The 22,978-nt window shown below is 40.0% G+C and overlaps 1 protein-coding gene across 2 annotated transcripts in view; it reads right to left on the bottom strand.

Annotated features, from left to right (window-relative positions):
* Nucleotides 1-22,978, bottom strand: part of egfra (epidermal growth factor receptor a (erythroblastic leukemia viral (v-erb-b) oncogene homolog, avian)) — a 75,540-nt gene that overhangs the window by 28,559 nt on the left and 24,003 nt on the right. For both annotated transcript variants that reach the window (XM_039652360.2, XM_039652361.2), the window contains exons 2-8: nt 10,809-10,960; nt 10,510-10,690; nt 10,106-10,249; nt 9,930-9,998; nt 8,934-9,052; nt 4,687-4,828; nt 4,243-4,359 (exon numbers count right to left, since the gene is read on the bottom strand). In XM_039652360.2, coding sequence (XP_039508294.2) covers nt 4,243-4,359; nt 4,687-4,828; nt 8,934-9,052; nt 9,930-9,998; nt 10,106-10,249; nt 10,510-10,690; nt 10,809-10,960 — 924 coding nt within the window. The remainder of the gene's footprint in view (nt 1-4,242; nt 4,360-4,686; nt 4,829-8,933; nt 9,053-9,929; nt 9,999-10,105; nt 10,250-10,509; nt 10,691-10,808; nt 10,961-22,978) is intronic.

The following is a 22,978-nucleotide window of genomic DNA, read 5'->3' as shown; positions in this document are numbered from 1 at the left end:
TACCACAATAATAGGTGAAGTATGGGTTTGTGTACTTCACTCTGAATTCAGGAAGGCCTGGTGAGGCCTGTAACCCAGCAACCACAATATGTGGGAGCTCATACCCAGGAAGGCCTGTTGAGGCCTGTAACCTGGCGACCACAGTGTGTGGGAGCTCATGACCAGGAAGGCCTGGTAAGGCCTGTAACCTGGCGACCACATTGGGTGGGAGCTCGTACTCAGGAAGGTCAGTGAGACCCAGCCTGGTGACCACAACCTGTGGGAGCTTACTCCACCAAGTGGAAGCTACTTCTTCCAGAAGTTAGCCAGAGAAGGGCGTCCCTGTAGCCAGTGACAGGACGCCACTTAAAGTGGGACCCAAGGGAAGACCGGGGTCTGAGCCACATAAGAAGGGACCGAAGCATACCAAGCGTGACCCTTACCATACAAAATGGATTTTAGAAAGTACACAAGACATCCCGTCATGTGATTTACCACAATAATAGGTGAAGTAGGGGTTAGTGTACTTCACTCTGAATTCAGAAAGGCCGAACTTGAGGCCTGTAACCTGGCAGCCACAACAAGTGGGAACCCATAATCAGGAAGGCCTGACAAGGCCTAACACCCGATAGTCCCAATGCATGGGGAGCTCACATTCAGGAAGGCCGCTGAGGCCTGCAGCCTGACATGTGAAGACTCACCACTACAACTTAGCGACCACGAAAAGTGGGGGTTTCACATTCAGGAAGGCCTGGTGAAGCCTGCAACCTGACATGTGACAACTCACAACCAGGAAGGCCAATGAAGCCTGAAGCCTGGTGACCACAGAGTGGGAGCAAAGTGCTCAGGGAAGGTGGTGAGGCTGTAGTCTGGCTACCGCATCATGTGGGAGCCCACATTCAGGAAGGCTGGGTGAGGCCTGTAAACTGACTACCACAGTATGTGGGAACTCATAACCAGGAAGGCCCCTTTGAGGCCTGTAACCTAGCAACCACCATGTGTGGGAGCTCATCACCAGGAAGGCCTGGTGAGGCCTATAACCTGACCACCACAGTATGTGGGAACTCATAACCAGGAAGGCCCCTTTGAGGCCTGTAACCTAGCGACCACAATGTGTGGGAGCTCATAACCAGGAAGGCCTGGTGAGGCCTGTAACCTGTCGACCACAGTATGTGGGAGCTCATAAACAGGAAGGCCTGGTGAGGCCTGTAACCTGGCGACCACAGTATGTGGGAGCTCATAACCAGGAAGGCCTGGTGAAGCCTGTAACCCAGCGACCACAGCATGTGGGAGCTCATAACCAGGAAGGCCTGGTGAGGCCTGTAACCTGGCGACCACAATAAGTGGGAGCTCATAACCAGGAAGGCCTGGTGAGGCCTGTAACCCGGCAACCACAGTATGTGGGAACTATAACCAGGAAGGCCCCTTTGAGGCCTGTAACGTAGCGACCACAATATGTGGGAGCTCATAACCAGGAAGGCCTGGTGAGGCCTGTAACCTGGCGACCACAGTATGTGGGAGCTCATAACCAGGAAGGCCTGGTGAGGCCTGTAACCTGGCAACCACAGCATGTGGGAGCTCATAACCAGGAAGGCCTGGTGAGGCCTGTAACCTGGCGACCACAGTATGTGGGAGCTCATAACCAGGAAGGCCCCTTTGAGGCCTGTAACCTGGCGACCACAGTATGTGGGAGCTCATAACCAGGAAGGCCTGGTGAGGCCTGTAACCTGGCGACCACAGTATGTGGGAGCTCATAACCAGGAAGGCCTGGTGAGGCCTGTAACCTGGCGACCACAATGTGTGGGAGCTCATAACCAGGAAGGCCTGGTGAGGCCTTTAACCTGGCGACCACAGTATGTGGGAACTATAACCAGGAAGGCCCCTTTGAGGCCTGTAACGTAGCGACCACAATATGTGGGAGCTCATAACCAGGAAGGCCTGGTGAGGCCTGTAACCTGGCGACCACAGTATGTGGGAGCTCATAACCAGGAAGGCCTGGTGAGGCCTGTAACCTGGCGACCACAGTATGTGGGAGCTCATAACCAGGAAGGCCTGGTGAGGCCTGTAACCTGGCGACCACAGTATGTGGGAGCTTATAAACAAGAAAGCCCCTTTGAGGCCTGTAACCTGGCGACCACAGTATGTGGGAGCTCATAACCAGGAAGGCCTGGTGAGGCCTGTAACCTGGCGACCACAGTATGTGGGAGCTCATAACCAGGAAGGCCTGGTGAGGCCTGTAACCTGGCGACCACAATGTGTGGGAGCTCATAACCAGGAAGGCCTGGTGAGGCCTTTAACCTGGCGACCACAGTATGTGGGAGCTCATAACCAGGAAGGCCTGGTGAAGCCTGTAACCCAGCGACCACAGCATGTGGGAGCTCATAACCAGGAAGGCCTGGTGAGGCCTGTAACCCGGTGACCACAATCAGTGGGAGCTCATAACCAGGAAGGCCTGGTGAGGCCTGTAACCTGGCAACCACAGTATGTGGGAGCTCCCACAGATGTCTCTCCGTGGCCACCATAGCACCGACAGAACAGCAGATTGCTTGGTGGCCCGGAGTCCCGCAACAGATCGGTCTGGTAGGCCTGAGGACCACAAGGGCGTGCAGAACCGCACCTGCCTGACCTGCTGCCGTGTACGCTCTGTCATTCAAGCATGAAGATGTCTTGAGCAGCTTGGATGACAGGGTCAGAGCTCTTAGTGAAGAGGACCAACCAGAGACGAGATAGTTAGCCAACGTCTCGTCCACTGGCGGCCTCGACACTTATCCGTTCTCCACGGCTCCCTCCACAGCAGCGAAACTAGCCCGCTGATGCAGATAGAGACGTGAGGAGAACGGATTCTTCCATACCCTCTCGATCCCAGCGTGGAGATCGGAAACGAATGGAAGGCTCATCCGGGCTGGTGGCTTATGGGTGGGGAGGAACCAGCCATCCAAAATACCATGAGCGGGTTCCTCCCAGACGCGCCTCCACTGCAACAGCAATCTATCTGAGGCGCGCCCCATAATGTCAACCAGCTCAGCGTACACTGGGCAGGAGGGCTGAAATGATTCGGTCTCAACCAAACTGACATCCTTTTCTATATATATATATATATATATATATATATTACAGCCAACTCCTGCCCTGCCCAAAGAGAACAGTTACAGATTCACCAAAGAGAGAGAGCGCTCATTTTCTCTCTTCTTAGATGTTCAACATTAATCTGTAACTCACCCTCGTCAGCTGGTAGATCATCCGCGAGGTTAACGCCCCTCTCCCGATAATCTGCCAGCTCCATCTGAAAGCTCCACGAGCTCAACCGCCACTGAGCCTCAGCCCGAGCGGGAACCGGAACCGCGGGGTTCAGATGCCGCGCCCACTTCCCTCGAGAAGTGGGTCAGACGAGAGCAGAGAGTTCTGAAAGAAAAACTCTCAGTTCGCGCAAAAAACTCCCTCGAGAGCTTCCCGCGAATGCTCTTCTCTCAGGCAGAACACGCACAGATCGTGTGAATCCTCCGGTGTCAAATATCTGGACACAAGTCGGCACACTCGCGCAAAGTGTTTCTCCACGTCTCTGCGCGCTTAATCGTTGATACTATCAAACAGACAAACAGTCCCTGAAGACGAAAAGATGTTGTCACGGTTTCAAGGCGCCCTTCTTATACATCCAGATTTACGCGCTCATCATTCAAGCTGATGATGCACGGGCTGTCGCCGGTCAACCTGATTACTGTGAGTTGATATTTGATTTCAGACACCTGTCACGCCTGAGGCGTTCCCCCATAGCGTCATTCGACGTATTGTTGAGTTCCCTTCGAAAGGGAACCTCGAAGTGCCATTTGAAATTTTCTTCTAGTAAGATCATTTTTATCAAGCTTATATATTTAAGTTCAGTAACTTCACTTAAATTGCAATGAGGATTACCTATTAATTTTCATTTAAGTGAAATTACTGAACTTGAATATATAAGCTTGATAAAAATGATCATTTTAGAAGAAAATTTCAAATGGCACTTAGAGGGTTTTGCATCTGAACTCTTCATTTATTCATTTAGCTGACACTTTTATCCAAAGCGACTTACAATCGTTATATATGTCAGAGGTCGCATACCTCTGGAGCAACTAGGGGTTAAGTGTCTGTATTACCCTGTATTATATTAAAATACAGACTAATGTGTTTAAGTAGAAAAAAAGAGAAAGAAAAAAACCCAGACGATCTTTCCTCTTAAAAAAAAAACATCATCTTGTTACAGATCCTGACCATCAGTCTCGACCGTACCTTTTGGACACAGGCCATCACACTTCTTACATTTCCGAACTCCACCCTCATCCACCTCATAGGTGCCAGGGCTGCAGGTTCTCACACATGCCCCATGGTCTGTCACGACATAGTTATCTGAGAAAAACATCAAACCATCGGAGTCATTATCCACAACCAACCAGCAACACAATCCTAATGCATCAAATCATTCTGTCACAGTTATCCTGCTCTCTGAGATGTTATTCAGAAACCAGAGTGTGAGTTGCAGGCTCACGATCCGCACCAGAGGGATTGGAAAGTGTTGTTTATATTTTAACCCTGAACACCTAAAACATTAATCTCCAGAATGCAGGCCTAACAGCTTTGACTTCACGTGAAAGATACGTATAATTCGAATTTGGTCGTGTGTTCAAGTGAAAAACAAGTGATTCGTGTCCCATTCTGACTATAGCCTGGTCTTACGTGGACATGTCTTGACACACGTTGCCCCAAAGCTGTACTTCCCGTCGGGGTTGGGAGCGAGCTGGTGGGTGTTGGGGTCGTAGAGCATGAGCCGTGGACATGCGTCCTTACATGTCCCTTCATCCTGGAAGTCCTTACAGGCCTGCAGAACACAAACAGCATTTCCCATGAGCGCACTAGTCCCAAATCAACTCCATTGCCCTTGAGGTTTACTGCAGCTGTGCACTTCATTGGTAATGAATGTTTCACTCTAACACATGTTTCCAGCCACTAAATAACTTGTTTCTTGTAGTTTTTAAAAGCTTATATATCGTAGGACATTTAAGTTTTGAACAAAATAAATTAATACTTTTATTCAGCAAGGATGCTTAAAATGTATCAAAAGTGACAGTAACAAGATTTATTATGTTGCAAAATATTTAGTTACACTTTATTTCACAGTACGTGTACTATAGAGTACATTAGTGGTGTTAACAATAGACCAAACCCACGATTCAGTTCGTATGACGATTTTTGACCCACGATTCGATACAAAGCGCGTGAGAGGAGAGGAAAAAATAGTGATTTTGCGGGAAAAAAAAGAAGGACATTTTTATTAAATAATAAAAGTTTCTGTTGTTTTCCTACACCAGTTCTTGGTAGGGGCATTTGAGTGCGATTTCACTTTTTTCATTTTTAATAGTGTGTAATGTTGCTGTTGGTGCATGAACATTATCTGCAAAGTTGCAGCGTTGAAAGTTCAGTGTAAGCAGAGATATCCCCTGCGTCCCAATTCGCATACTATCCGTCCTAAATAGTATTCGAAAATAGAATTAGTCCGTCCCAAATCGTAGTATGTTGAAATGAGTGTTTCAAAAATACCCGGATGGTCTACTTTTTCCGGTCAGAATCCGAAGTGTAGATCGATGCACACTCTAACGGCTGATATTGCCCACAAACCATTGCGCGTTGGACGAGGATTCGGTTAGAACTACAAACACGAGTAAAAAGCGTTAAAAAACTACAGACACGTAGTCGATACGGAGGACGCGCGAGTCCCCGCGGTTGTGTAGAGAGGTTTAGATAAAGAGCTTTGAGTGATTAATTATCAGTATCTAACCTGACGAAAATAAATTTATTCAATGTTGTCCACATTATATTGCATTTGCAGCAGCATTGTGAACTTTTGTAAAGACATGTTTAGCCATTACGTTTTAAATGCATCATTATATTCAAATTGCAAACACGAGGAGAGCATGAAAGACCCACAACTGGCAGATGAACGTGCTCTCCGAAACGGTAGGAAATAAAATTAGATATAGAATGGAAGATTTTAACTGTGACAAGATGATTGACAGGGCAGTTTACGGTGACAGGATGCACGCAGCACGCGACAGAGCTGTCCGTTAAAGATGACGTGATAGTATGTCCCAAAGCTTGCCTACTCTTTTGCTACACACTCAAAAGTATGTACTTTTTTGTCACAAAAAGAGTACATACTTTTAGGGCGTAGTATAAGTAAGCGAATTGGGACGCAGTAATCGTCTTTTAAAAATCAGGAAGTATATTGCCTACAAAAACGACTCGATTGGGACTCCAGCTGGGTTTTAGACGTCACTAACCCACACATTTACATCAACCCTTCCTCCGAGATATGCAAAAAAGGGCATGGCCATATTTCTGCGGCTCGTTGAGTGTGTTGTGTTCATCCAGCTGTCAGTACGCTGTACTTCGTCAACAATGGATACAATATATGTTTGATTATGTTCCTGAAAATGACGATCATAATTTAGCTCTCTGTGCTGCGCATTTTACGGAAGACAGCTTCCAGAATCTCCACGAATTCAACAAGAAACTGTTACTAAAACATGAAGCAGTTCCAACTTTAAAACTAGAGGCAGCAGTTGTTGGGCCACAACCTGTAAGTAGGCTAAGAATTAATCATTTTAAATGTATTTGCATGTATAATTTTAGACCTAATGTTTTAGTTTTATCAAATGCCAGCGCTGGCTTTATAGCCACTTACTTATGCTATTTTGTGCCTACGACAAACGTGAACAAACATTTTGGACCTGAATTTATATATGTACTCATTTTGTAAATGTATTTTTCATATATATTTACTTGATCAATAACGTAAACCAGTGCCAATGCTGTTTGTGTATACAGTAGCCAGTTAGTTCGATGCTATTGTGTAAAACAAACGTGTATGAAGTTAAAAAAATATATAGGCAAATTACCATTCAGAAACGTTTTGTAAGAGCCGTGTGTGGGGAGGTTCTGCTTGACTCTCCTCATCGCCGCTTTCTGGGTCTGATTCTGGCTCAAACTGATACTGCAGTATCGAGACCATTATCTACATTTGACAAGAATACACATGCAACTTTCGCCCGTAAAGGTAATGAGCGTTACGTATCTGGACAACGTGATCTACAGTTTAGCCAATCACAACACATCGGCCCAAACTAACCAATCTGAGCCCACTGCCTGTTTCTGAGGGAGTGGTTTCATAGACTCAGGAAGTCAACCGGTCTTTCAAATGACAGAGGATAGAGGCTTACAATAAATTTATGAAAAATAAGACTTAAAAAAAAAAGAAAAACCACGAATACATGTTAAATTGCACCCCATAAACACAATCATGCATAGAAAAAAAGCAGTAAACCACCCCTTTAATAGATCTGATAGATTCTGTGCATTTTGAGCACTTTTTTTGTGAAAACATATTTATTTCATCCATCAAAATTAACTCATTAATTAACATGCGCGGTGGAAAAAATATGTGCCGCTTGTGTGCCGCTGCGGTGTGAAACGGCGGTTACAGGTAAAATGAAAGAATTATCCTCAGCTAAATTTGTGGTGTAGGTCTACATATTTTATAATGTGTTAAAGGGTTAGTTCACCCAAAAATGAAAATTAAGTAATTAATTACTCACCCCCATGCTGTACCAACCCCGTAAGACCTTCGTTCGTCTTCGGAACACAAATGAAGATATTTTTGATTAAATTTGAGAGCTGTATAACTACCACATTGGCTCCTAAAGGACTGCCTCTTGACGGCCCAGAAAGTCAATGAAGAAAATGTTTAAATATCCCAAGTGACTACCGTGGCTCAACTATATGTTTATCAAGCGACGCGAATACTTTTTGTGCGAAAAAACAAACAAAAATAACGAGTTTATTCGACTATTTCTTTTCTTCCTTGTAGGCCAGAACGAGACTTCCTTATAGATTTCCACGACGCATGCGCGAGAATTGCGATCTGAAGTAGTGAAGGCTGGTGTGAGCAGATCGCAAATCTCGCGCATGCGTCGTGGAAATCTAAGGAATTCTCGTTCTGGCCTACAAGGAAGAAAAGAAATAGTCGAATAAACTCGTTATTTTTGTTTGTTTTTTCGCACAAAAAGTATTCGCGTCGCTTGATAAACATATAGTTGAGCCACGGTAGTCACTTGGGATATTTAAACATTTTCTTCATTGACTTTTTGGGCCGTCAAGAGGCAGTCCTTTAGGAGCCAATGTGGTAGTTATACAGCTCTCAAATTTAATCAAAAATATCTTCATTTGTGTTCCGAAGACGAACGAAGGTCTTACGGGGTTGGTACAGCATGGGGGTGAGTAATTAATGACTTAATTTTCATTTTTGGGTGAACTAACCCTTTAACTTCAAATAATATGAACAGTAATTTCTGCCTTCTCACAGCACGACAGTGGTTCGTGTTATGACAGTGCCTAGTTATGACCTAGTAATAGAAATTGCTATAATAAGTACTGCATGTACATGAGAAAAGGGACTGTATACCAAATATAGGCCTATATATTTTTTAAAAAAGTGCTATTCATCAAGTGGTTTCTACAAAAATCAATTAGCGCAACTGTTTTCAACATCTAAAATAACAAGAAATGGTTCTTGCAGCAAAACAGCATATTAGAATGATTTCTGAAGGATTATGTGACACTGTAGACTGGAGTAATGATGCTTAAAATTCAGCTTTGATCCCATTTGAATATTTATTCAAATTAAAAATGATTTTAGTTTTTATTAACACATTTAAGCGACTGTGAATTTCTTAAATCTTGAGTCATACTGCAATCATTATTCACACTAGTTCAGTTCATAACTATCCAAACATTATGTCTACACCTAATTCACTAACTATAGTTACGCTAATTATAGCATACAGTATGTACTAAATGATAAATGAGCAAACAAGTGAATGAATGGTTGGGAAATGAATCTAACACATCTGCACACGCGTGTTTCTCACCAGGCAGTCGGTTGGTTTGGGTCCAGTGCAGCCAGCAGCACAATGTTCATTGCAGCAGTCCACAGGTTTGAGTCCCTTACACCTGCCCGAGCACTGCTCCGCACAGATCACCTTAGTCACTGGATTCATAGAGAGAAGGAACTTTAGAGATGCTAACAGACCTGTCAGTGTTCGCTACATCACTACAGCTGAGCACAGCAACAACAATTAAATATTCGTCTGAAGAGTTCTCAAAACAGTCCTTCGGGTGTCAAGTAGTGGATCAACTAAACAATCTAAAGAGGAGCTAAAGAGGCAAATTAAAAAAAAAAACTACACTCAAAAAGCAGAAATCACTGCAAAAAAAAAAAAGAAAAATTCACTGCATTTTGCAGAGGTATATGAGTTTTTATACTTTTTATACTTTTTTTTCAGTTACTTGTCCAATCTCGTTTACATGAATGTTGAAGCTAAGCGTTTGTGGATTTATCATTAAAGTCTGTTCCCTGTTGTTCTAATCTCCTTTGTCATATGTGTTCCTTGCAATAACTCAGGGTGACAACAGTTTTAAAGTTTTAAAGAGCACAGTGCACGACAAATTAAGTTATTGTCTCCTAAAAAACAACAATCAATTTTGAACTGCTAAACTCACTGTCTCACTGTTTGAACTGTCCTAACTCACTTCCTGTTACATACCTACATAACATTGTAGCCAATTTGACCAATCAAAGCGGAGTAGACCAATCACAACAGACTGAACCATCTGACCAATCAGAGCAGAGTAGGCTATCAGAAAGGCGTGTTTAGAGAGATCTTAGAATTCTGGTTTTCAGAAACAAACTTTTGAATAGTAGTGTGAAGTGTCTTTGTTTCCAGTCGCTAGCTTTTAAAAGGTTTCTGTGGTGTTGTTGTTGTTTTTAAACACTTCTACATAGTATGTTTTCACTAATTTAGTAAAAAGCCTGAAAGTAGAAAATCTTTCAGATTCAGTCATTAGAGTAGTTTAGGACCACTTACTTGTTTGACAGTTTTGAGGGCCAGGGCCCCAACAGGAACCATTGTGACAGTCTGGGTCACACTTCTCACCTGCGGGAGGTAGAGTAGAACATTCTTAATCAACGTGCAAAATTAATTAACACCATTTAATATGCATGTTTATATTTTAAAAATAATAAGAATCTTGAGGGACTTACAGTGTCTTGGAAAGTTTGGTTTGGTCTCCTCTTTAAATTCAATTTTAGGATTGCTCTTCATGTTCAGAATATCAGTCCACTGGATGGTCTCCACATGACATAAATGACTGTTACTAGTAAATTTTATTCCACCCTTCAGTATTTCTAGGAGGGAAAATGACAGTGTTTGAACAATGCATTAATGTACTGTATGACAAACTTCACTAATAAGAGTGACAGTGGAAATTTAGGTCTATTATTGTTTTCCAAATAAAACTTTCAGCACTAGGCATGGAGATTAATGAATGTTATTCCCTCTATAAAACAAATGTACGAAAGACATACAGGTCAGTCAGAAGCATGTGTTATTCTCATTTGGAAGACAAAAAAAATAGGACAAAGATCACTTTTATATAAGCACATACCAGTTAAGCTAGTCAGTGGTAACTGATTCAGTCCTATGCTGTTGTTGGAGTTTAGTAGGACGGCCAAGGCAAATGTGTCGTTAAAAAGGGAGTGGCCACGAATGATGCGCAGATTCTCAAGGGGAATGCTGGGAGCCGAGTTGAGGCCAATAAGAACATACCCACCAACTTCTTGGATGCTCTAAAAATTAGAAACAATAAAACATTGGTATATACGTAGATGACTTACAATAACCAAACAGTAAGATAACAGTACAGTAGCACTGAACATAGTGTTTGTAAACAGATATATATCATACCCTGAGAAAAGACAAGTCATGGTTTTCTGTCATATATGTGATTTCCAGGTTTTCCAGAACCACGGTGCAGTTGCTGTACATTTTTACCAGGATCTGATAATGGTCGTCCACTGTTCCCAGGAGGGTCAGTTTGTTGTTCGCTCCCTGACACACTTAAACACACAGAGAAAAAAGAAAGAACAATTAAATCCACTGAGGCCTTCATGGACAAAAAGCAATAAAACTCACATTCCAATAGAAGCAAAAATGTTTTTGGTAATGCAATTTGTTTATCCATTAAACCTCCCAACCAAATGATTCATTCAATAATACACATGGGGTCAGCAAGATATTTTGAATTAAATTAAAATAATTTCATTCTGCAAAGATGCATTAAATTGATCAAAAGTGACTTTTATTAGGCTGTTACAAAATATTTCTAGTTCATAAATGCTGTTTTTGTAACTTTCTATTTATCATAGAATTCTTTAAAAAAATCTATTACAGTTTTCTCAAATATATACATATATTAACTAAGGATTTTAATGTTGTTTATACGTGACGTTTTTAATATGATTCAAGTCAAATCATGTGACAACACTATTGCTGAATATTTTCTCCTTAAAACTGCAGTGAACCAAACACAATCTCAAAAACAACAAGGTTTGAAATCTCCAGTGTTTCTTATGTCACAAACTACCTTATAATAATAACTTTATTTTTATATAGCGCCTTTTAAGCAGCTTCTCAAGGCACATAACATAATAGAACAAGCAAATAAAAATAAAAGTGATAAATAAGCCCAAGTGATCTTAGGAGCAGTCCGAGTGGAAATATGCAAATGCTAAAGATTAAGGGGCCCAAAATTGAACCTTGAGGAACACCCGTCCAGACCTATGGTACAGACAGAGCCAACCTCAGACCAGAAACCACTCATGCAGACAAACTGTTGACAATCAGAGAGATAAGATCTAAACCAGATTAAAACAGTCTCAGAAACACCAAATACCTTGTAACCAATCACGTTAATGTACAGGGCGAGCTTTAGCATATCATTAACTACCGTCTCAAGAGAAGCCATACTGGTATATTTGTCTGTTAATAGAACACAATATGGTACATTTAGCAAAATAGCGGGTGAATTATGTATATGATACATATTCTTGAGCACCAAATTGGCATATTAAAATTATCAGCTTTGCCATCAAAGGTAAGTGTATGTATGTATTTTTTTAAAAAAAAAACATAAAACTGTCTAAAACAGTTATTTTATTTGTAATAACATTTCACAATTTGACTTTTTCTTGTATTTTTAACAAAATATATGCAGTCTTGGGGAGTACAAAAAGCTTTATACACAGTCCTTTAACAACAATCACAGCCTTCTTGAGCCTTCTTGTTTTTCACATTTGTGGAATTTTAGCCCATTTTGCAATGCAAATGTGTCCCGATTACACAAATTAGATGGAGTGTGTTTGCAGGTCAAACCACAGGTTTTCACTTGAATTCAGGTCTAGGCTCTAGCCAAGCCATTTCCAAAATCTTTATTTGAGACAAATAAAAGACTAAAATGATTGTAATAAATCAACTGCAAATGCTTGAGCCAGTCAGCCAGAGCCAATCCGAGGCATGTAGGGTGTCTTTTGCAGCTAATGAACCAATCAGAATTCAGTCAAGGTGGGCATTCGTTTTAAGTGCTCTGAGCAGCAAAGGAAAGACTCTGCGGTGGGCCAAGATAAATAATGCTTGTGGTAAAGAGAGAGCTCGTATGAATTCTACAAGAACTTACTCTTTCTCACACTCATCTGGGAAAAAATGATTCTGGTCTATATTGCTGCAGAGACACCATTATGAGCTCTGATTCTGAAAAAGGCAGCAATCAAAACAGATAAAACTGTGAGGCGTTGATGATTAATGACAAAATGATTATCAACAACCTCTATTTTGCACCACAAGATATCCCCAATGAGACCAACATCTTGGCAGTTTCCACTAATAGATGCATCAGACTGTAAAATTGTGAATAATTGCATTACTGCATAAGTAATAATTAAGTTATTGTGCAACAGAAGACAGTCATATTCAAAAGTGACTTCATAAGACATCACTTGATAAGCTGGAAAGGGTGATGGGAATTCCCACTCATTTGAAAGAAATTAGCATTCAAAATGACAAATATGACAGAAGATAGTAACCTCAATACAAATACAAAATATTTAATCAAAAGTGATGTGTTCATGCTTCTGGTCTGTTCTGCTACACTCCTTTCTCTACCTCCTCCTCAGTGGTCTTCAACGGTGGTGGCGGGGGCGTAAAAATTGGGTTTAAAAAAAAAAAAAAAAACTCAGAAAAAAAAATTATCTCATCATTATGGAAAAAAAGAAAATCTATTGAGGGTGAGTAAATGACTTAAGAATTTAAATTTCCTTTTTAAGGAAAATGAAAATGACATTTTCTGTTTAAAAATGAAAATTCTGTAATACTCACCATAAAGCATGAATTTCTTTCTTCTGCTGAACACAAAAGAAGATATGTTGTAGAATGTCGGTAACCAGACAGTTGATATACCCCATTGACTTCCATAGTTGATGAGCCCATCAACTGTTTGGTTACGGTCATTCTTCAACATATCTTCTTTTGTGTTCAGCAGAAGAAAGAAATTCAAGTTTTGTTTAAAAACTAACTTTAGCTGGACAATAACTTTATTCTAGAGCTACTGTAAAGCCAAAACAATCTCTGTGTTACTTTAATTTCCTATTATCTATATTATTTCCTATTAAAGCTGCTTTTAAACTATCTATATTGTTAAAAGTGCTATATAAATTAAGGTGACTTGACTTGCTTGAAACAATACCACCAGCTTCTAGTTTTGCCTTGATGCCTGTCTACTTGAGGGTGGGTAAATGACTTTTAAAATAAAACTTTTTGGGTGAACTACCCATTTAAGGTTGCAAACTGCAGGGTAAAACAAAGTTAAACAATTGTGAAATGTAAAATAAAAGACCATGTTTCAAATATAACTCATCTGTTATTTGTTAAAGCTAAACTAATATGGCAGAAAATTTGGCAGAACCAAAACCATTTGACAACCACTGCATTAGTTAGGCATATATGGTCCAATGTCAGTGGTTGAAAGGGTTTTTGTGTGGGTGGCAATTCAGTTCTTTAATAGGCTTTGATAACAGTGAGGCCAAACAACTCAACTAGTCTCAGGTCAAAGTTGTTTCCAGTTTTAGGATAAGCTAGACTCCACTTTCAAGATAAACGTAGCTGAGACAGTTTATAGAAGCCAGCTTGAGACAAGGAGACCAGGAGCTGAAGAATGGAGCTTTATAGTCACACAAGTGCAAAAAGCCTCTCTCTATAAACACTAAATGGATGAACTGCTCAACACAAAAACCCCTCCTCCAAGTCTTCTTAAGAAAACTAGTATTGTACCGTGAGATCAGGTGTTGACGTGGCAGGTGAGATTTATCACAGAGGATACTCGCTATTGTTGGGCCGCATTCTTTAACGTGTCTGTTCTTGAAGGAAAAGATAAAGCTTGTAAACATTTGAAAAACAGAAGTCTCAAAAGTCATCTTGCTTAAAAAGGATTTAAAGTGAAAGTTTACCCCAGCATAACTAGGGCTGGGCGATATGACGATATATATCGTTACGGCGGTAGAAAACGTCAGTCGTAACAGATTTTTTTATTCCGTGTATACCGCGAAATGTAAATAAGTGGGCGTGGTTAACTCCTGTGCAGCGCGCTGAGATTAGTCAAAGAAACATGGAGAAAGCAGATCAAGAGGATCCACAAAGGAATTACGTTTTCTAAAGGGTTGTTAACGTAAGGCAGCCATCAACTAGAGCAGAGCAGCAGCACTCAGGCTACAGTTTAGACGAGTGCACGTTCGCAACGGGGAAAGCATGAAGTTGCTTGATAACAACATTTAATAGGCTATATCAATATCATTACGAATAGAAATAACCTTAAATAACGTATAGTTATCCGCATCTTTCCTTCTCTTATGTATAGTTACTTTTTAAACATGAAAATCGCATTCAGCATGAATGAACATCCTGCTTGTTAAAACGAATGTATAATCCTGTTTCTGAGGCAAAATTTATATATTTTTTAACTCCAAACAATTGCCTACTGAACCAGTTGATAAAATCTTCCTTTGATTCGATCCGTGATTACAACTTGACTCTCAAATTAATCGATCGCATTTTGTTGACACAAAAGACGCGCGCGTGCACATGCACTGAGAGGGAGCGCGCGGTGTTCACCGGGCTAGGGTCTAATAACGACGAACTGTTAACTTATAGGTGTGTATAATTTAAACTACTTAGTCAACACTAACAGTAGCTGCTGTTTGGTTTCCATATTGCTGCTCTCCTTCTAGTCACTTGATGAACTTGACTCTTCTGAACTCCTTTTGATTAAAGCTCAGGGTGACGGGTTGCCAGATATCACAAAACAAGCCCCTTAAAAACGCAGTATAATAAGCACATGTGGTAAAAATATATTATAATTATATTATATATATTATAATTATATTATAAACTGTTTGATGAAGTAAAGCAATGCATGAGATTGAAAAATTATTTAAAGTTGAAATGCACCTTGTATTTAATATCAATCGGTTGTGGGAAGTCCATCTAAAAGTTGATGAGTGTTTTTTGTTAACTATATTTTGCTATGAAAATAGTTTACCAAATAAAATAAAAATAAAACAAGGTGACGTACTTATCATTTCTAAAGTATTTGGGTTTATTTATAATAGAAAGCCCTTTTTGTCTTTTTTTTTTTTTTTTTTTGAGGATAACTATAAATGACTATATCGTGAAATATATCGTTACCGTGAAATAAAATTAGTCATATCGTGAAACACAATTTTGGTCATATAGCCCACCCCTAAGCATAACAATTCTGGTGTAATTTACTCAACCTCATGTCATTCTTCTGCAGAACACAGACATTTTGAAGAAATGTTTTTAAAAGAATGTTTGACCATATAATGAAAGTAAGTGGGGTACAAAAACAAATCCTTTTGACTTTCATAGTATGGACAAAAAAAGAAATTCTAAGGGTGCTCCAAAGAGGATTTTTGGGGCCAATCACGATCACATGAAGCATTATCGACTGATACCGATCATAGAAAGTAGTTTCGGCTGATACCAATCACAGGAAACAGTATCGGCTGATACCAATAAGCAGTAGTATCAGCTGATACCAATCACAGGAAACAGTATCGCCTGATACCGATAAGCAGTAGTATCGGCTTATACCAATCACAGGAAACATGTTCAGTTGATACAGATAAGCTGGAAACAGTATCAGCTGATACTGATAAGCAGCAGTATCGGCTGATACCAATCACAGGAAATAGAATCAGTTGATACCGATAAGCTGGAAAGAGTATCGTCTTATACTGCTAAGCAGCAGTATCGGCCGATACCAATCACAGGAAACAGTATCGGCTGATACCGATAAGCAGCAGTATCGGCTGATACCAATCACAGGAAACAGTATCGGCTGATACCGATAAGCAGCAGTATCGGCTGATACCAATCACAGGAAACAGTATCGGCTGATACCGATAAGCAGCAGTATCGGCTGATACCAATCACAGGAAACAATATCGGCTGATAATGAAAACCAGCAGTATCGGCTTAAACCAATCAGAGGAAACAGTATCGGCTGATACCGATAAGCAGGAAACAGTATCAGTTGATACAGATAAGCTGGAAACAGTATCAGTTGATACAGATAAGCTGGAAACAGTATCAGCTGATACTGATAAGCAGCAGTATCGGCTGATACCAATCCCAGGAAACAGTATCGGCTGATACCGATCACAGGAAACAGTATCGGCTGATACCGATAAGAAGCAGTATGGGCTGATACCGATCGCAGGAACCAGTATTGGCTGATATTGATCCCTAGAAGCAGTATCGGCTGATACCTAAGAAGTAGTATCGTGTGATACCGATAACAGGAACCATTAATGGCTGAAACCGATCACTAGAAGCAGTATCACGGATAACCTGGTTGAGGCCTTCTTTTTATCATGTAGCCTTATTTATATTGATGCTCCGATCAAAATTTTACAGGCACTAATTCATTAATACAGACATCAAGGATGCTGACAGTAAAGACTTGTATAATATCACAAAAGAGTGGAAAGGCAAGAACAGAAGAGGGCTTCTGTTATAAGAAACAGCTCAGTAGGAAAAACTGAGGGTGAGACAACAGGTTCCCTGTGCTCTGCTATACTTTCATCGCAATGAAACGGTGTGTTTCATAGCACAGAGTAAAGCCATCAACCCATCGCCTACACACCGGACAAGATAAATTCATAAACAGTGTCTTTAAGAGTGTTATCTAGGATGGCTGATATGGAGTTACTCATTTCCTGCGTCAGTCCCAGGCAGAAGAAAGGCCTTCTAGAGCAGATGACTTGGGTTGGTTTCACTGGATTTTGCATAAAACATATGACTCTATGAGACAGTAGGATGTTTACCATTAACATAGATCATGTGATAAAGAAATTATGACCAGAGGTAACGTCACTTGTTTCATTGTTAAAGATTGAGTTAGCTCACTTCCTTCTCGCAATCCTTCTGGCCCAGTGCAATAATAAGGCGAGGCTTTACCTAGGCTGGCTCAACTTCAGTAGGTATACTGTTCCTCTCTGCATATGACGTAAGTGTTTGAATGTTACTTTTTGCCCCTAGCTGTAGGTGTGCTCAACATCCTTCATAATGTGTTCCCATGCATCCACACAGGGTTACCACCAAGATGAACCTTAGTCATGTAAAATTTGTTGCAATATACAGGAAGAAAATGCAATTTACTTAAATGTCTCATTGAAGAGGGTGTGAGCGTGTTTTGTTTCTTTAGCATGTTACTACAAAATTCTTCCGAAAAGGCTTGTGAAAATGTTTGGGTGGTTAGTAGCCTATGACACAATTCCTACTTCAAAATGGCTGTCATCTGAGATTCTATTCCCCTTCCTCGATGTCTGAACTGTATTAACATTGAGAAATAGCATAGGTACTACATTTGGTTAGTATGAATGAAATTCGAACGTATTACTGTGTATTTGCCATTACAGTGATGTGACCTATTAATAGTGACCTAGTAAACTGTCAATCAGATGTACAGCTCAGAATCTCACAGATGGCATGAAATAAAAGCTGTGATAGTCTTTTCATTCCTGTTGTGAGCTATTTTGGAGTAAAATGGATTCTTGAACTAGAAAAAATGTTGTGCGGGACTTGATCTTGTCCATTGGAAATTTATTGGATGGTTGTGGTTTGCTATTGGTTGATCTTATGTGATAGACAAGTTGCCCCGCCATCATGCCATTAAACGCATCATCAAAGAAGAAAATAGATGAGGTGCAAGGCATGACGAGAGGACATGATTTTCTTTTTTTTTTTTTTGACATGTATGGATAAATCATGTATAATCAATACTAAAATATTCCATAAAAACAAAAACAACAAAACAAACCCCCAAGAATTGTCAATTGTGACTTTCTAGTGGCTTTAAATTTGCACCAAACTACTGAATGTATCTTTAGGACAAAAAGACAGACTAAAATAATTTCAAAGACAACATAAAATGGAACAGATCATTTCCGTTAGTGTCATTACCTGGAATGGTATTAGCTGTTCAAGTCATGTAATTGAGTTAGATGAAAATAAATCCACTGTTATGAGGAAACAGCATGATTTCTAATGTAATCATATAAGTCATTATTTATTATTTGGAGGCACCTGTAACATCAAATTAAAATGGTGATTCTTTTATTCAGAAAACACACTGGCCTTTTCAGTGTGCCATTCAACTGAACATACAGTTGGTATAATTAGTTTTTTTTTAAAGAATTTACATGATAAGCCAATTTATTAATACAACTAATAACAATTAATAACACAAATATGTTATTTGTTAGAATAAAACGTATTCAATAAAAAAAATACGAAAAAATAAAATAAACAATTACACCAAATTAACAAATTAAATTAGGAACTCTCGGTATCAAATAACAAATTAAGATAACATTAATTTAGATGATTATTTCACAATTATACCACCATTGGTTTAAAGTTTAATTTGTCCGTCTGGAAGATATTGCACAAAAATGAACATGAAGTGTATTTTTTATTTTATTTTTTTGCTTGCAAGAATACAGGCAGATGGTTTTGTATCTCTGAATATGAAAGTCTCTGAATCATCCTTCTTGGATCTAGAGCTCAAGGCTTTAGGTTTCAAGAGCAGTTTAAACCTCTCAGGACCACTTCCAGTTTTAATGGGGAAAATAAAGCATTTCCTCAGGTCTTCCTGTGCATTAAGCCCACACTTCCCTCTCCTGCTAGGACCGAATTGTTTGAGGCTGAGGAGAGGAGGTGTATTCCGCTACATATGGTGCAATGTAAACAAAGATAGCATCAAAACACAATGAAAGATTCTCATGGGTGTAGATGACAATAATCTATTCTGTGTCTTTAAAGCTAAATTCTGGATTCCATCTGGGAGTGGATCCAATGAGTGGGATATAGATTCAAAACTGTGGAGATGTGGGGGTGTTCCAGATCAGGGACTTGAAGAACACACAGGAAGAAGACGGAACAAAGAGAGACACACTCACACACTCAAAAAACCAACACCACTACCATTTGAAAAAGTGGATGGCAATAAAGCAGAGAAACCAAAAAAAAAAAAAAATTGTCCCATCTGACATTTCAGGAAGTTCCTTGTATGGGGTCGGTCATTGCGTTACCCTAAACCCAGATGCTATAGCGGCCTCTGGGGAGGGCTAAGGGAGTAAGAAAGAAGGATGGAAAGGGCGGAATTGAGAGAACTGGGAAGAAAGACATGTGTTTGAACCGAGCCAGATGCAAAACACCCACGGAAGAGCCATGTATTTTATTTCACAGAGTGTACTTTAAATGCATTATTGGCTTTTCTACCAGAAAGCGATACTGTGTTGATTTCATTTCACTCGCTGTAAAGCTTCCTCCTCTGTTGCACACGAGTCCGGACTCCATAGGCTTCAGTGTTGGGCGTAACAAACGTAACAATGCTACACTGTAAAATCGAGTTAGACTTACTTAACAAAAGCATGCAAACCGATTGCCTTTAAAAAAACTAGTTACTTACACGAGAGTGCTAGCAACTAAAAAAGAACAGTAGAGAGTACTTGATTGATAATTTACTTTAGATTTACTCTTGACTTACTCTTGATTTAGAATAGCCACTATTGTTGTGTTGGCATGCTGAATGCTGTTTGTGACTCAAGCATGGTCAATTACAAGATTATTAGTTAACATGAAAAATTGACTAGCTATTAATTATTGATTATCAGCTTTTAAAAGCAACCTATTTATTACTTCCCTTCCCTTAACAGTCCTTCCAGAAAAAACGTGGAGTTTTTTTGTGATTCTTGCGGGCAAAAATCCTTGATTATGCAGCCCGTTTTCTTTAAAAATGCGATGAAAAAATTAAAAAATTGCAGGAACTTGCAAAAATTGGGGGAACTTGCAAAAACTGCGGTTTGATGAAAAAGAGAAAAAAAGTGATTCCCCAAACACCCTGTTTTCACTAGGCAACTACCTTAAAGTACAGAGTCCTTTCTTATTACTTCCTTTGTTAAGCAAGCATACAACATCATAGAAAGTTCTGGGAATATTTAATTTCTCATCTTGTTTTATTTCAGACTGTAACGAGTGTACAGTAAATAAGGTGTGGCCCATTTAAGAGCTGCGCGCTCCCTGTTGAACTGTCTGCAGTGTTATATTATATGTGCGCCTCAAACACCCCATGTGTGCGGGTAATTTCTGTTTGATGCTACTTCTTTTATCTTATTTTGTTTATTAAGTAACGATGTGACAGTAGAACATGTGACAGACAGTTATACGAGTTCGATTTGTGAGATGTCAATCGCCTCCATGAGTCTGTCTGGCCTCTGCAATAACTTCAGCGGTGACCTATCCCGTCATGTGATTGCGTCACTTCATAACGTTCCCATGGAAACAGGGGAAATGGCTGCTCTTGCGTGAAGCAAACGGAACATTTTTCAACTTTCTGCTAAGATATATTTGACTTTTTTGCAACGAAAATGCGAGGATTATGAAATCATGCAAACCCCGCATATTTTGAACGGAAATTGGCTATTTATATATATTTTAAAAAATGCGGCCCCCGCATGAATATGTGGACTTTGGCTGATTATGCATTGAATTCAGTGATCGCATAATCACGTTTTTCTAAAGGGACTGCTTTAAAACCAAATAACTGTGATTTCTTGTTGCATCGCTGCATCAATGGGGGAAAATTACAATAATATAATTGAAGTGCCCAACCATAGGGAACACTGATCACCATAATGGTGAGTTCAAACAAAAACATTTTAGCAAAACGTCTCCATTGGAAAATAACATTTTGCCTACTCTTTTTCATCTACACAGAAGATATAAATTTAATCTGATGGACACTGTGTTCTTAGATATTGGTTTTGTTCTTTGTTTTAAGAACTGTAAGGATAATCAATTTAAGGTCATTCATCTCGCAAAGCATCACACTTTTTTTTCTATGAAAACTCATGAGAAAGACAAATAAGGACCTAAACTGAGGCAAATGTTTATCTCTCTTGGAAAGCGCTCCCTAACAACTCGGTGTACATCTCCAGTTACACTTTGCAAATCTTTGACTTTGTTTATCCTGAGGCCCAGGGCTGGAATGCTGGAGAAAGGGACTTTTGAGCACCTAGTTGTAACATTAGCACGCTAGCATTTCGCATTTTCCTTGTGGACTTGTGATCAAGTTGCGTTGAGATCACGTCTGCAGGATTTCATGCAACTATGGGCCATTCCTAACTTGGTGGCTTTTGCGCTTAATCAGTAGAACATTATAACTTGCAGATATTAGGAACCTAAATGGCACCAAATTGTCAAAATGTCCCAAATTAATCTATTGGAAAGCTACAAAACTGGTGAACATTCATCTTATGTTGAATGTGTGAACAAAACGTGCCCATTCATGATACTCAGATCCGTTACCAATTGAGTTGCTAATGAGATCACTTGTGCTTACAGTTGTGGGATTTATTCAATATTTTGGAAGAACCAGAGGGAGCCAAGAGCTGATTCATTGCAATGGTTGTCTTCTTTCTGTCCACAGATGTGATTTGTGTCTCTTTCTTCTCAAGAAGTAAACACTGCATCTGTGTTTTTATAGTAACAAAGATGCACTGTTCTCATCAGCGTCAAGCTAAAATCACAGACTGATTTACAACATTATGTACAACCTCTTTTGTTGCTGTGTATGGCTGGATATGAGTTGAAACAAAGTTCCATCCCAAATCCAGCAGTTCATTCCAAATGGTGTATGAAACCCAACATTAGTGTCCACAGGGCCGTAATTATGCCATCAAGTCTGTCATAACCCTATAACATCAGATGACTAGGCAAAGTTGAGAAGGACATTATATTTTAATACAGCAACCAGCGAGCCACTGAGGTCAGTAGGGTTTTGAAAACTTCAAAGTGAACTTCCAGAAAATGTGTCATTTCAAGTAAGTGAAGAAAACTGTTTTATGAGTCAAAATCCCTGGCTAGCTTTTGTCCTTATTTCTTGAGTGTGAGGCAATGTTGGCTAATGAATTTGCTAAAGCTTAAGCTTACAAGTTTACTTATTATTCCAACTCTGCACCAGAAACACACTCTGTGCAAGGGAAAAGAAGAGCACAGTCCTTCAATTATTGTGGCATTATTGGACCTTCAATTATCTGTGCCATTAAAGGGTTAGTTCACCCAAAAATGAAAATTAAGTCATTAATTACTCACCCCCATGCTGTTCCAACCCCGTAAGACCTTCGTTCATCTTCAGAACACAAATAAAGATATTTTTGATTGAATCTGAGGGCTGGATCACTCTTCCATAGACTGTATAAGGGACTGGCTCTTGACGGCCCATAAAGTCATTAAAGAAAAGGTTTAAATATTCCATGTGCCTACAGCGGCTCAATTATAAGTTTATCAAGCGACGAGACTACTTTTTGTGCGAAAAAAACATAAATAACGACTTTATTCCACTATTCCATTACTTCCTTATGGGCGCATGCGCGAGAACTGAGACGAGGACGTTCTCATTCGTCTACTTCTTGTTACCGGCTGCTCACCGCTTAGGAGTA

Source organism: Pimephales promelas, chromosome 5, assembly GCF_988280905.1.
Source record: "Pimephales promelas chromosome 5, fPimPro1.hap1.1, whole genome shotgun sequence".
Lineage (NCBI taxonomy): Eukaryota > Metazoa > Chordata > Actinopteri > Cypriniformes > Leuciscidae > Pimephales > Pimephales promelas.
This window is presented reverse-complemented; position numbering and strand designations above follow the sequence as displayed.